Source organism: Engystomops pustulosus, chromosome 11, assembly GCF_040894005.1.
Source record: "Engystomops pustulosus chromosome 11, aEngPut4.maternal, whole genome shotgun sequence".
Classification (NCBI taxonomy): domain Eukaryota; kingdom Metazoa; phylum Chordata; class Amphibia; order Anura; family Leptodactylidae; genus Engystomops; species Engystomops pustulosus.
The window spans coordinates 74,887,121-74,903,772 of record NC_092421.1 but is presented as its reverse complement, the minus strand read 5'-3'; the positions used below and the strand labels follow the sequence as shown (position 1 = coordinate 74,903,772).

Genomic DNA, 16,652 nt, shown 5'->3' with positions numbered 1-16,652 from the left:
GTGGACATAGACAATTGTGCACCACAGACGAGGGAGAGTGGACATAGACGACTATGCAGCGCTGACAAGAGAGAGTGGACATAGACGATTGTGCACCGCGGACGAGAGAGAGAGTGGACATAGACGACTGTGCACAGCGGACAAGAGAGAGAGTGGACATAGATGACTGTGCACCGCGGATGAGAGAGAGTGGACATAGATGATTGTGCACCGCGGATGAGAGAGAGAGTAGACATAGACGACTGTGCACAGCGGACGAGAGAGAGAGTGGACATAGATGATTGTGCACCGCGGATGAGAGAGAGAGTGGACATAGACGACTGTGCACAGCGGACAAGAGAGAGAGTGGACATAGATGACTGTGCACAGCGGACAAGAGAGAGAGTGGACATAGATGACTGTGCACCGCGGATGAGAGAGAGTGGACATAGATGACTGTGCACAGCGGATAAGAGAGAGAGTGGACATAGACGACTATGCAGCGCTGACAAGAGAGAGTGGACATAGGAGACTGTGCACAGCGGACAAGAGAGAGTGGACATAGGTGACTGTGCACAGCGGACAAGAGAGAGTGGACATAGGAGACTGTGCACCATGAGTGAGAGAGCGGACAGAGACCAGGAGGGGCAGGATCATGACAAATGGTTTTAGGTTTGATAGAAAGATTAGATTGTAAGCTCCTGGGGTCAGGGATGATGGGAGGGATAGGTAATGCCTAATAGAAAGATTAGATTGTAAGCTCCTGGATTCAGGGTTTATAGGCGGTAGAAGATACTGAGACAAGAAGAAATGCTCTGCTGCCGGTCACTCACCCACCACAGTCAGCAGCATGTTATCCAGCAGAAGGGCGATGAAGACGATGAGGAGGATGAGTCTGCGGGACTGTCTGCCCTCCCGGAGCCATCGCAGGAGGCCGATCTCTGTCAGGGACATGGTGGGGCCTGGGGAGAAGAAAGGGTCAGTCACCCTAGGAAACCTTAAAGGGGTTGTCCACTTTCAGCAAATAATTGATATGATTTGTGTAAGGAAAAGTTATACAATTTTCCAATACACTTTTTGTATCAATTCCTCTCTGTTTTCTAGATCTCTGCTTGCTGTCATTCTGTAGAAAGCTCCTATGTATATTTCCAGTGTACAGAAATCTGACCATGGTCACACAGGTGCACTGCTCGTTATATCACACAGCTCTGATTACTCTATCTGATACTAATGAGCCGTGCACCTGTGTGACCATGGTCAGATTTCTGTACACTGGAAATATACATAGGAGCTTTCTACAGAATGACAGCAAGCAGAGATCTAGAAAACAGAGAGGAATTGATACAAAAAGTGTATTGGAAAACTGTATAACTTTTCCTTACACAAACCATATCAATTATTTGCTGAGAGTGGACGACCCCTTTAAGGAAGGATTATAAACCGGCATAAATATCCCCAACAGCTGCACAACCCAATCTGTACAGAAGGTACAGGTCACCATGGTGTTGGATAATAAATGCCTGGTATATGTTTCCCCCCCCCCCCCCACACTATGTGTCTAGTATATACTCCCCCCCCACTATGTGTCTGGTATATATTCCCCCCCACTATGTGCCTGGTATATACTCCCCCCCACTATGTGCCTGGTATATATTCCCCCCACTATGTGTCTGGTATATACTCCCCCCCCACTATATGTCTGGTATATACCCCCCCACACTATGTGCCTGGTATATACCCCCCCCACACACACTATGTGCCTGGTATATACTCCCCCCACTATGTTCCTGGTATATATTCCCCCCCCCCACTATGTGCCTGGTATATACTCCCCCCACTATGTTCCTGGTATATATCCCCCCCCACACTATGTGCCTGGTATATACCCCCCCCCCCCACACTATGTGTCTGGTATATACTCCCCCCACTATGTTCCTGATATATATCCCCCCCCCCCCCACACTATGTGCCTGGTATATACCCCCCCCACACTATGTGTCTGGTATATACTCCCCCCACTATGTTCCTGGTATATACAACCCCACCCACTATGTGTCTGGTATATATTTCCCCCCACTATGTGTCTAGTATACACCCCCCCCCCCACTGTGTGTCTGGAATATACTCCCCCCCAACTATATGTCTGGTATATACTCCCCCACTATGTGCCTGGTATATATTCCCCCCCCCACTATGTGCCTGGTATATACCCCCCCCCACATTATGTGTCTGGTATATACTCCCCCCACACTATGTTCCTGGCATATACTCCCCCCACTATGTTCCTGGTATATACTCCCCCCACTATGTTCCTGGTATATACTCCCCCCCACTATGTGTCTAGTATATAGTCCCCCAACTATGTGCCTGGTATATACTCCCCCCCACTATATGCCTGGTATATACCCCCCCACACACACACACTATGGGCCTGGTATATACTTCCCCATGTGCCTGGTATATACTCCCCCCCCACTATGTGTCTGGTATATACTGCCCCCCCACGATGGGCCTGGTATATACTCCCCCCCCCACGATGGGCCTGGTATATACTCCCCCCCCCCCCCACGATGGGCCTGGTATATACTCCCCCCCCCCCACGATGGGCCTGGTATATACTCCCCCCCACTATATACCTGGTATATACTCCCCCCACTGTGTGTCTGGTATATACTCCCCCCCACTATATGCCTGGTATATACTCCCCCCCCACGATGGGCCTGGTATATACTCCCCCCAATGTGCCTGGTATATACTCCCCCCAATGTGCCTGGTATATACTCCCCCCAATGTGCCTGGTATATACTCCCCCCAATGTGCCTGGTATATACTCCCCCCCATTATATGCCTGGTATATACTCCCCCCCATGTGCCTGGTATATACTCCCCCCCACTATGTGCCTGGTATATACTCCCCCCCACTATATGCCTGGTATATACTCCCCCCAACTATATGCCTGGTATATACCCCCCCCCACTATATGCCTGGTATATACTCCCCCCCACTATATGCCTGGTATATACTCCCCCCACTATATGCCTGGTATATACTCCCCCCCCATGTGCCTGGTATATACTCCCCCCACTGTGTGTCTGGTATAACCCCCCCCCCCCCCCCACTATGTGTCTGGTATATACTCCCATCCCCCACTATGTGTCTGGTATATACTCCCCCCACTATATATGTCTGGTATATACTCCCCCCCCACTATGTGCCTGGTATATACTTCCCCCCACTATGTGTCTAGTATATACCCCCCCCACTGTGTGTCTAGTATATACTCCCCCCCAACTATGTGCCTGGTATATACTCCCCCCCCCACTATGTGCCTGGTATATACTCCCCCCACTATATGCCTGGTATATACTCCCCCCCATGTGCCTGGTATATACTCCCCCCCCCACAAGGTGCCTGGTATATACTCCCCCTCATGTGTCTGGTATATACCCCCCCCCCCACTATGTGTCTGGTATATACTCCCCCCACTATATGCCTGGTATATACTCCCCCCCCTATATGCCTGGTATATACTCCCCCCATGTGCCTGGTATATACTCCCCCCACTATATGCCTGGTATATACTCCCCCCCACTATATGCCTGGTATATACTCCCCCCCACTATATGCCTGGTATATACTCCCCCCCCACTATATGCCTGGTATATACTCCCCCCACTATATGCCTGGTATATACTCCCCCCCACTATATGCCTGGTATATACTCCCCCCCACTATATGCCTGGTATATACTCCCCCCCACTATGTGCCTGGTATATACTCCCCCCACTATATGTCTGGTATATACTCCCCCCACTATATGCCTGGTATATACTCCCCCCCAATATATGCCTGGTATATACTCCCCCCCTCACTAAATGCCTGGTATATACCCCCCCACTATATGCCTGGTATATACTCCCCCCCACTATATGCCTGGTATATACTCCCCCCCACTATATGCCTGGTATATACTCCCCCCCACTATATGCCTGGTATATACTCCCCCCCACTATTTGCCTGGTATATACTCCCCCCCCACTATGTGCCTGGTATATACCCCCCCACTATGTGCCTGGTATATACCCCCCCCCCATGTGCCTGGTATATACTCCCCCCCACCATATGCCTGGTATATACTCCCCCCCACTATTTGCCTGGTATATACTCCCCCCACTATGTGCCTGGTATATACCCCCCCCCCCATGTGCCTGGTATATACTCCCCCCCACCATATGTCTGGTATAACCCCCCCCCCACTATGTGTCTGGTATATACTCCCCCCACTATATATGTCTGGTATATACTCCCCCCACTATATGCCTGGTATATACTCCCCCCCCCACTATGTGTCTAGTATATACTCCCCCCCAACTATGTGCCTGGTATATACTCCCCCCCGCACTGTGTGTCTAGTATATACTCCCCCGCACTATATGCCTGGTATATACTCCCCCCCATGTGCCTGGTATATACTCCCCCCCACAAGGTGCCTGGTATATACTCCCCCCCATGTGTCTGGTATATACCCCCCCCCCCCACTATGTGTCTGGTATATACTCCCCCCACTATGTGCCTGGTATATACTCCCCCCCACTATGTGTCTGGTATATACTCCCCCCCATGTGCCTGGTATATACTCCCCCCCCACTATGTGTCTGGTATATACCCCCCCCCCCCACTATGTGTCTGGTAAATACTCCCCCCCACTATGTGTCTGGTAAATACTCCCCCCACTATGTGCCTGGTATATACTCCCCCCACTATGTGTCTGTTATATACTCCCCCCACTATGTGCCTGGTATATACTCCCCCCACTATGTGCCTGGTATATACTCCCCCCCGCTATGTGCCTGGTATATACTCCCCCCCACTATGTGTCTGGTATATACTCCCCCCACTATGTGTCTGGTATATACTCCCCCCACTATGTGTCTGGTATATACTCCCCCCACTATGTGCCTGGTATATACTCCCCCCACTATGTGCCTGGTATATACTCCCCCCCACTATATGCCTGGTATATACTCCCCCCCTATATGCCTGGTATATACTCCCCCCCCATGTGCCTGGTATATACTCCCCCCCCCCACAAGGTGCCTGGTATATACTCCCCCCCCCCCCACTATGTGCCTGGTAAATATTCCCCCCCACTATGTGCCTGTTATATACTCCCCCCACTATGTGTCTGGTATATACTCCCCCCCACTATGTGCCTGGTATATACTCCCCCCCACTATGTGCCTGGTATATACTCCCCCCCACTATGTGCCTGGGATAAACTACCCCCACTATGTGCCTGGTATATACTCCCCCCCACTATGTGCCTGTTATATACTCCCCCCCACTATTTGCCTGGTATATACTCCCCCCACTATGTGCCTGGTAAATACTCCCCCCCACTATGTGCCTGGTATATACTCCCCCCACTATGTTCCTGGTATATACTCCCGCCACTATGTGCCTGGTATATACTCCCCCCACTATGTGTCTGGTATATACTCCCCCGCACTATGTGTCTGGTATATACTCCCCCGCACTATGTTCCTGGTATATACTCCCCCCCACTATGTGCCTGTTATATACTCCCCCCCACTATGTGCCTGGTATATACTCCCCCCCACTATGTGCCTGGTATATACTCCCCCCCACTATGTGCCTGGTATATACTCCCCCCCACTATGTGCCTGGTATATACTCCCCCCCACTATGTGTCTGGTATATACTCCCCCCCCCCACTGTGTGTCTAGTATATACTCCCCCCCAACTATGTGCCTGGTATATACTCCCCCCCCACTATGTGCCTGGTATATACTCCCCCCACTATATGCCTGGTATATACTCCCCCCCATGTGCCTGGTATATACTCCCCCCCCACAAGGTGCCTGGTATATACTCCCCCTCATGTGTCTGGTATATACCCCCCCCCCACTATGTGTCTGGTATATACTCCCCCCACTATATGCCTGGTATATACTCCCCCCCATGTGCCTGGTATATACTCCCCCCACTATATGCCTGGTATATACTCCCCCCCACTATATGCCTGGTATATACTCCCCCCCACTATATGCCTGGTATATACTCCCCCCCACTATATGCCTGGTATATACTCCCCCCCACTATATGCCTGGTATATACTCCCCCCCACTATATGCCTGGTATATACTCCCCCCCACTATGTGCCTGGTATATACTCCCCCCACTATATGCCTGGTATATACTCCCCCCCAATATATGCCTGGTATATACTCCCCCCCTCACTAAATGCCTGGTATATACCCCCCCACTATATGCCTGGTATATACTCCCCCCCACTATATGCCTGGTATATACTCCCCCCCACTATATGCCTGGTATATACTCCCCCCCACTATTTGCCTGGTATATACTCCCCCCCACTATGTGCCTGGTATATACCCCCCCACTAAGTGCCTGGTATATACCCCCCCCCAATGTGCCTGGTATATACTCCCCCCCACCATATGCCTGGTATATACTCCCCCCCACTATTTGCCTGGTATATACTCCCCCCACTATGTGCCTGGTATATACCCCCCCACTATGTGCCTGGTATATACCCCCCCCCCATGTGCCTGGTATATACTCCCCCCCACCATATGTCTGGTATAACCCCCCCCCCACTATGTGTCTGGTATATACTCCCCCCACTATATATGTCTGGTATATACTCCCCCCCCACTATGTGTCTAGTATATACTCCCCCCCAACTATGTGCCTGGTATATACTCCCCCCCGCACTGTGTGTCTAGTATATACTCCCCCGCACTATATGCCTGGTATATACTCCCCCCCATGTGCCTGATATATACTCCCCCCCACAAGGTGCCTGGTATATACTCCCCCCCATGTGTCTGGTATATACCCCCCCCCCCCCCCCACTATGTGTCTGGTATATACTCCCCCCACTATGTGCCTGGTATATACTCCCCCCCATAATGTGTCTGGTATATACTCCCCCCCATGTGCCTGGTATATACTCCCCCCCCACTATGTGTCTGGTATATACCCCCCCCCCCCCCCACTATGTGTCTGGTAAATACTCCCCCCCACTATGTGTCTGGTAAATACTCCCCCCACTATGTGCCTGGTATATACTCCCCCCACTATGTGTCTGGTATATACTCCCCCCACTATGTGCCTGGTATATACTCCCCCCACTATGTGCCTGGTATATACTCCCCCCCACTATGTGCCTGGTATATACTCCCCCCCACTATGTGCCTGGTATATACTCCCCCCCACTATATGCCTGGTATATACTCCCCCCACTATGTGTCTGGTATACACTCCCCCCACTATGTGTCTGGTATATACTCCCCCCACTATGTGTCTGGTATATACTCCCCCCACTATGTGCCTGGTATATTCTCCCCCCACTATGTGCCTGGTATATACTCCCCCCCCCACTATATGCCTGGTATATACTCCCCCCCTATATGCCTGGTATATACTCCCCCCCATGTGCCTGGTATATACTCCCCCCCCCCACAAGGTGCCTGGTATATACTCCCCCCCCCCCCACTATGTGCCTGGTAAATATTCCCCCCCACTATGTGTCTGGTATATACTCCCCCCACTATGTGCCTGTTATATACTCCCCCCCCACTATGTGTCTGGTATATACTCCCCCCACTATGTGCCTGGTATATACTCCCCCCACAATGTGCCTGGTATATACTCCCCCCCCACTATGTGCCTGGGATAAACTACCCCCACTATGTGCCTGTTATATACTCCCCCCCACTATTTGCCTGTTATATACTCCCCCCCCACTATTTGCCTGGTATATACTCCCCCCACTATGTGTCTGGTATATACTCCCCCCACTATGTGTCTGGTATATACTCCCCCCACTATGTGTCTGGTATATACTCCCCCGCACTATGTGTCTGGTATATACTCCCCCGCACTATGTTCCTGGTATATACTCCCCCCACTATGTGCCTGTTATATACTCCCCCCCACTATGTGTCTGGTATATACTCCCCCCCACTATGTGCCTGGTATATACTCCCCCCCACTATGTGCCTGGTATATACTCCCCCCCACTATGTGCCTGGTATATACTCCCCCCCACTATGTGCCTGGTATATACTCCCCCCCACTATGTGCCTGGTATATACTCCCCCCCACTATGTGCCTGGTATATACTCCCCCCCACTATGTGCCTGGTATATACTCCCCCCCACTATGTGTCTGGTATATACTCCCCCCCACTATGTGCCTGGTATATACTCCCCCCACTATGTGCCTGGTATATACTCCCCCCCACTATGTGCCTGGTATATACTCCCCCCCACTATGTGCCTGGTATATACTCCCCCCACTATGTGCCTGGTATATACTCCCCCCACTATGTGCCTGGTATATACTCCCCCCCACTGTGTGTCTGGTATATACTCCCCCCACTATGTGCCTGGTATATACTCCCCCCCCACTATGTGTCTGGTATATACTCCCCCCACTATGTGTCTAGTATATACTCCCCCCCACTATATGTCTGGTATATACTCCCCCCCACTATATGTCTGGTATATACTCCCCCCCAACTATATGTCTGGTATATACTCCCCCACTATGTGTCTGGTATATACTCCCCCCACTATGTGTCTAGTATATACTCCCCCCCACTATATGTCTGGTATATACTCCCCCCCACTATATGTCTGGTATATACTCCCCCCCAACTATATGTCTGGTATATACTCCCCCACTATGTGCCTGGTATATATTCCCCCCCCCCACTATGTGCCTGGTATATACTCCCCCCCACTATGTGCCTGGTATATACTCCCCCCACTATGTTCCTGGTATATACTCCGCCCACTATGTGTCTGGTATATACTCCCCCCCACTATGTGTCTAGTATATACTCCCCCACCCACTATGTGTCTGGTATATACTCCCCCACCCACTATGTGTCTGGTATATACTACCCCCCCAATATATGTCTGGTATATACTCCCCCCCAACTATATGTCTGGTATATACTCCCCCCCAACTATATGTCTGGTATATACTCCCCCCCAACTATATGTCTGGTATTTACTCCCCCCACTATATGTCTGGTATATACTCCCCCCCCACTATATGTCTGGTATATACCCCCCCCACTATATGTCTGGTATATACTCCCCCGCACTATATGTCTGGTATACACTCCCCCCCCACTATATATCTGGTATATACTCCCCCGAACTATATGCCTGGTATGTACTCCCCCCCAACTATGTGCCTGGTATATCTTCTCCCCCCCCCACTATGTGCCTGGTATATACTCCCCCCCCCACTATGTGACTGGTATATACTCCCCCCCCCAATATGTGTCTGGTATATACTCCCCCCCCCCACACTATGTGCCTGGTATATACTCCCCCCCACTGTGTGTCTGGTATATACTCCCCCCCAACTATATGCCTGGTATATACTCCCCCCACTATGTGTCTGGTATATACCCCCCCCCCCCCCACACACTATGGGCCTGGTATATACTCCCCCCCCAAGATGGGCCTGGTATATACTCCCCCCCCCACGATGGGCCTGGTATATACTCCCCCCATGTGCCTGGTATATACTCCCCCCCATGTGCCTGGTATATACTCCCCCCAATGTGCCTGGTATATACTCCCCCCAATGTGCCTGGTATATACTCCCCCCAATGTGCCTGGTATATACTCCCCCCAATGTGCCTGGTATATACTCCCTCCAATGTGCCTGGTATATACTCCCCCCAATGTGCCTGGTATATACTCCCCCCCACTATATGCCTGGTATATACTCCACTCCATGTGCCTGGTATATACTCTCCCCCACTATATGCCTGGTATATACTCCCCCCCATGTGCCTGGCATATACTCCCCCCCACTATATGCCTGGTATATACTCCCCCCCACTATATGCCTGGTATATACTCCCCCCCATGTGCCTGGTATATACTCCCCCCCACTATATGCCTGGTATATACTCCCCCCCACTAAATGCCTGGTATATATCCCCCCCACTATATGCCTGGTATATACTCCCCCCACTATATGCCTGGTATATACTCCCCCCCCCCATGTGCCTGGTATATACTCCCCCCCACAAGGTGCCTGGTATATACTCCCCCCCATGTGTCTGGTATATACCCCCCCCCCACTATGTGTCTGGTATATACTCCCCCCACTATGTGCCTGGTATATACTCCCCCCCCCACTATATGCCTGGTATATACTCCCCCCACTGTGTGTCTGGTATAACCCCCCCCCCCCACTATATATGTCTGGTATATACTCCCCCCCCACTATGTGCCTGGTATATACTTCCCCCCACTATGTGTCTAGTATATACTCCCCCCCACTGTGTGTCTAGTATATACTCCCCCCCAACTATGTGCCTGGTATATACTCCCCCCACTATATGCCTGGTATATTCTCCCCCCCATGTGCCTGGTATATACTCCCCCCACTGTGTGTCTGGTATAACCCCCCCCCCCCACTATGTGTCTGGTATATACTCCCCCCGCACTGTGTGTCTAGTATATACTCCCCCCCAACTATGTGCCTGGCATATACTCCCCCCCCCACTGTGTGTCTAGTATATACTCCCCCCCACTGTATGCCTGGTATATACTCCCCCCCATGTGCCTGGTATATACTCCCCCCCCACAAGGTGCCTGGTATATACTCCCCCCCATGTGTCTGGTATATACCCCCCCCCCCACTATGTGTCTGGTATATACTCCCCCCACTATGTGCCTGGTATATACTCCCCCCCACTATGTGCCTGGTATATACTCCCCCCACTGTGTGTCTGGTATAACCCCCTCCCCCCACTATGTGCCTGGTATATACTCCCCCCACTATATATGTCTGGTATATACTCCCCCCCCCCACTATGTGTCTGGTAAATACTCCCCCCCACTATGTGTCTAGTATATACTCCCCCCACTATGTGCCTGGTATATACTCCCCCCCACTATGTGCCTGGTATATACTCCCCCCCACTATGTGCCTGGTATATACTCCCCCCCACTATGTGCCTGGTATATACTCCCCCCCACTATGTGCCTGGTATATACTCCCCCCACTATGTGTCTGGTATATACTCCCCCCACTATGTGTCTGGTATATACTCCCCCCACTATGTGCCTGGTATATACTCCCCCCACTATGTGCCTGGTATATACTCTCCCCCACTATGTGTCTGGTATATACTCCCCCCCCCACTATATGTTTGGTATATACTCCCCCCCACTATGTGTCTGGTATATACTCCCCCCACTATGTGTCTGGTATATACTCCCCCCACTATGTGCCTGGTATATACTCCCCCCACTATGTGCCTGGTATATACTCTCCCCCACTATGTGCCTGGTATATACTCCCCCCCACTATGTGTCTGGTATATACTCCCCCCACTATGTGTCTGGTATATACTCCCCCCACTATGTGCCTGGTATATACTCCCCCCACTATGTGCCTGGTATATACTCCCCCCCCCACTATATGCCTGATATATACTCCCCCCCACTACATGCCTTGTATATACTCCCCCCCATGTGTCTGGTATATACCTCCCCCCCCCCACTATGTGTCTGGTATATACTCCCCCCACTATGTGCCTGGTATATACTCCCCCCCCCACTATGTGTCTGGTATATACTCCCCCCACTATATATGTCTGGTATATACTCCCCCCCCACGTGTCTGGTATATACTCCCCCCACTATATATGTCTGGTATATACTCCCCCCCCATGTGCCTAGTATATACTCCCCCCCCCCCACTATGTGTCTGGTATATACTCCCCCCCCCACTATGTGTCTGGTATACACTCCCCCCCACTATGTGTCTGGTATACACTCCCCCCCACTATGTGTCTGGTATATACTCCCCCCCACTATGTGTCTGGTATATACTCCCCCCCCCCTCCACTATGTGTCTGGTATATACTCCCCCCCCCCCACTATGTTCCTGGTATATACTCCCCCCCCCCACTATATGCCTGGTATATACTCCCCCCCCACTATATGCCTGATATATACTCCCCCCCACACTATATGCCTGATATATACTCCCCCCCACTATATGCCTGGTATATACTCCCCCCCATGTGTCTGGTATATACCCCCCCCACTATGTGTCTGGTATATACTCCCCCCACTATGTGCCTGGTATATACTCCCCCCCCCCACTATGTGTCTGGTATATACTCCCCCCACTATATATGTCTGGTATATACTCCCCCCCCATGTGTCTGGTATATACTCCCCCCACTATATATGTCTGGTATATACTCCCCCCCATGTGCCTAGTATATACTCCCCCCCCCACTATGTGCCTGGTATATACTCCCCCCCCCGTGCCTAGTATATACTCCCCCCCCCACTATGTGCCTGGTATATACTCCCCCCCCCAATATGTGTCTGGTATATACTCCCCCCCCCACTATGTGTCTGGTATACACTCCCCCCCACTATGTGTCTGGTATACACTCCCCCCCCCCCCACTATGTGTCTGGTATATACCCCCCCCACTATGTGTCTGGTATATACTCCCCCCCACTATGTGTCTGGTATATACTCCCCCCCACTATGTGTCTGGTATATACTCCCCCCCACTATGTGTCTGGTATATACTCCCCCCCACTATGTGTCTGGTATATACCCCCCCACTATATGTCTGGTATATACTCCCCCCACTATATATGTCTGGTATATACTCCCCCCCACTATATATGTCTGGTATATACTCCCCCCCATGTGCCTAGTATATACTCCCCCCCCCCACTATGTGTCTGGTAAATACTCCCCCGCACTATGTGTCTGGTATATACTCCCCCCCATGTGCCTGGTATATACTCCCCCCCCACTATGTGCCTGGTATATACCCCCCCCCCACTATGCGCCTGGTATATACTCCCCACCCCACTATGTGCCTGGTATAGACTCCCCCCCCCACTATGTGCCTGGTATATACTCCCCCCCCCCCCCACTATGTGCCTGGTATATACTCCCCCCACTATGTGCCTGGTATATACTCCCCCCCCCACTATGTGCCTGGTATATACTCCCCCCCACACTATGTGTCTGGTATATACTCCCCCCCACCCTATGTGTCTGGTATATACTCCCCCCCACCCACTATGTGTCTGGTATATACTCCCCCCCCACTATGTGTCTGGTATATACTCCCCCCCACTATGTGCCTGGTATATACTCCCCCCCACTATGTGCCTGGTATATACTCCCCCCCACTATGTGCCTGGTATATACTCCCCCCACTGTGTGCCTGGTATAACCCCCCCCCCCCCACACTATGTGCCTGGTATAACCCCCCCCCACTATATGCCTGGTATATACTCCCCCCCACAAGGTACCTGGTATATACTCCCCCCCCCCCCACAAGGTGCCTGGTATATACTCCCCCCCCTATATGCCTGGTATATACTCCCCCCCATGTGCCTGGTAAATATTCCCCCCCACTATGTGTCTGGTATATACTCCCCCCCACAAGGTACCTGGTATATACTCCCCCCCCCACAAGGTGCCTGGTATATACTCCCCCCCCTATATGCCTGGTATATACTCCCCCACTATGTGCCTGGTATATACTCCCCCCCCCACTATGTGCCTGTTATATACTCCCCCCCACTATGTGTCTGGTATATACTCCCCCCACTATGTGCCTGGTATATACTCCCCCCCCCCACTATGTGCCTGGTATATACTCCCCCCCCCCACTATGTGCCTGGTATATACTCCCCCCACTATGTGCCTGGTATATACTCCCCCCCACACTATGTGTCTGGTATATACTCCCCCCCACCCACTATGTGTCTGGTATATACTCCCCCCCCCCACTATGTGTCTGGTATATACTCCCCCCCACTATGTGCCTGGTATATACTCCCCCCCACTATGTGCCTGGTATATACTCCCCCCACTGTGTGCCTGGTATAACCCCCCCCCCCCCACTGTGTGCCTGGTATAACCCCCCCCCCCCACTATGTGCCTGGTATAACCCCCCCCCCCCCCACTATGTGCCTGGTATATACTCCCCCCCCCCCCACTATGTGTCTGGTATATACCCCCCCCCCCACTATGTGTCTGGTATATACTACCCCCCCCACTATGTGCCTGGTATATACTACCCCCCCACTATGTGCCTGGTATATACTACCCCCCACTGTGTGCCTGGTATAACCCCCCCCCCCCCCACTATATGCCTGGTATATACTCCCCCCCACAAGGTACCTGGTATATACTCCCCCCCCCCACAAGGTGCCTGGTATATATTCCCCCCCCTATATGCCTGGTATATACTCCCCCCCATGTGCCTGGTATATACCCCCCCCCCCCCACAAGGTGCCTGGTATATACTCCCCCCCCCCCACTATGTGCCTGGTAAATATTCCCCCCCACTATGTGTCTGGTATATACTCCCCCCACTATGTGCCTGTTATATACTGCCCCCCACTATGTGTCTGGTATATACTCCCCCCACTATGTGCCTGGTATATACTCCCCCCCACTATGTGCCTGGTATATACTCCCCCCCACTATGTGCCTGGTATATACTCCCCCCCCCACTATGTGACTGGTATATACTCCCCCCCCCAATATGTGTCTGGTATATACTCCCCCCCCCCACTATGTGCCTGGTATATACTCCCCCCCCCCCACTATGTGCCTGGTATATACTCCCCCCCCCAATATATGTCTGGTAAATACTCCCCCCCCCCCCACAAGGTGCCTGGCATATACTCCCCCCACTGTGTGTCTGGTATATACTCCCCCCCAACCATGTGCCTGGTATATACTCCCCCCCACTATGTGCCTGGTATATACTCCCCCCCCCCCCCACAAGGTGCCTGGCATATACTCCCCCCACTGTGTGTCTGGTATATACTCCCCCCCAACCATGTGCCTGGTATATACTCCCCCCCACTGTGTGTCTGGTATATACTCCCCCCCACTATATGCCTGGTATATACTCCCCCCACTATGTGTCTGGTATATACCCCCCCCCCCACACACTATGGGCCTGGTATATACTCCCCCCCCAAGATGGGCCTGGTATATACTCCACCCCCAAGATGGGCCTGGTATATACTCCCCCCCCCACGATGGGCCTGGTATATACTCCCCCCCCCCACGATGGGCCTGGTTTATACTCCCCCCATGTGCCTGGTATATACTCCCCCCCATGTGCCTGGTATATACTCCCCCCAATGTGCCTGGTATATACTCCCCCCAATGTGCCTGGTATATACTCCCCCCAATGTGCCTGGTATATACTCCCCCCAATGTGCCTGGTATATACTCCCCCCCACTATATGCCTGGTATATACTCCCCTCCATGTGCCTGGTATATACTCTCCCCCACTATATGCCTGGTATATACTCCCCCCCATGTGCCTGGCATATACTCCCCCCCACTATATGCCTGGTATATACTCCCCCCCACTATATGCCTGGTATATACTCCCCCCCATGTGCCTGGTATATACTCCCCCCCACTATATGCCTGGTATATACTCCCCCCCACTAAATGCCTGGTATATATCCCCCCCACTATATGCCTGGTATATACTCCCCCCACTATATGCCTGGTATATACTCCCCCCCCCCCATGTGCCTGGTATATACTCCCCCCCCACAAGGTGCCTGGTATATACTCCCCCCCATGTGTCTGGTATATACCCCCCCCCCCCCACTATGTGTCTGGTATATACTCCCCCCACTATGTGCCTGGTATATACTCCCCCCCCCACTATATGCCTGGTATATACTCCCCCCACTGTGTGTCTGGTATAACCCCCCCCCCGCACTATATATGTCTGGTATATACTCCCCCCCCACTATGTGCCTGGTATATACTTCCCCCCACTATGTGTCTAGTATATACTCCCCCCCACTGTGTGTCTAGTATATACTCCCCCCCAACTATGTGCCTGGTATATACTCCCCCCACTATATGCCTGGTATATTCTCCCCCCCATGTGCCTGGTATATACTCCCCCCACTGTGTGTCTAGTATATACTCCCCCCCAACTATGTGCCTGGCATATACTCCCCCCCCCACTGTGTGTCTAGTATATACTCCCCCCCACTGTATGCCTGGTATATACTCCCCCCCATGTGCCTGGTATATACTCCCCCCCCACAAGGTGCCTGGTATATACTCCCCCCCCATGTGTCTGGTATATACCCCCCCCCCCACTAAGTGTTTGGTATATACTCCCCCCACTATGTGCCTGGTATATACTCCCCCCACTATGTGCCTGGTATATACTCCCCCCCACTATGTGTCTGGTGTATACTCCCCCCACTATATGTCTGGTATATACTCCCCCCCATGTGTCTGGTATATACCCCCCCCCCCACTATGTGTCTGGTATATACTCCCCCCACTATGTGCCTGGTATATACTCCCCCCCACTATGTGCCTGGTATATACTCCCCCCACTGTGTGTCTGGTATAACCCCCCCCCCCCACTATGTGCCTGGTATATACTCCCCCCACTATATATGTCTGGTATATACTCCCCCCCCACTATGTGTCTGGTAAATACTCCCCCCACTATGTGTCTAGTATATACTCCCCCCACTATGTGCCTGGTATATACTCCCCCCCACTATGTGCCTGGTATATACTCCCCCCCACT

The 16,652-nt window shown here is 52.0% G+C and overlaps 1 protein-coding gene across 5 annotated transcripts in view; it reads right to left on the bottom strand.

The window, feature by feature from the left end:
- SLC18A2 (solute carrier family 18 member A2) overlaps positions 1–16,652 on the bottom strand; it is a 58,254-nt gene that overhangs the window by 21,746 nt on the left and 19,856 nt on the right. For 4 of the 5 annotated variants that reach the window (XM_072129316.1, XM_072129317.1, XM_072129314.1 and 1 more), the window contains exon 2: positions 813–941. In XM_072129316.1, coding sequence (XP_071985417.1) covers positions 813–933 — 121 coding nt within the window. In that variant the 5' untranslated portion in view covers positions 934–941. Of the gene's footprint in view, positions 1–812; positions 942–16,652 lie in introns of those variants that run through there. The other variant, XM_072129315.1, reaches the window with a different exon arrangement.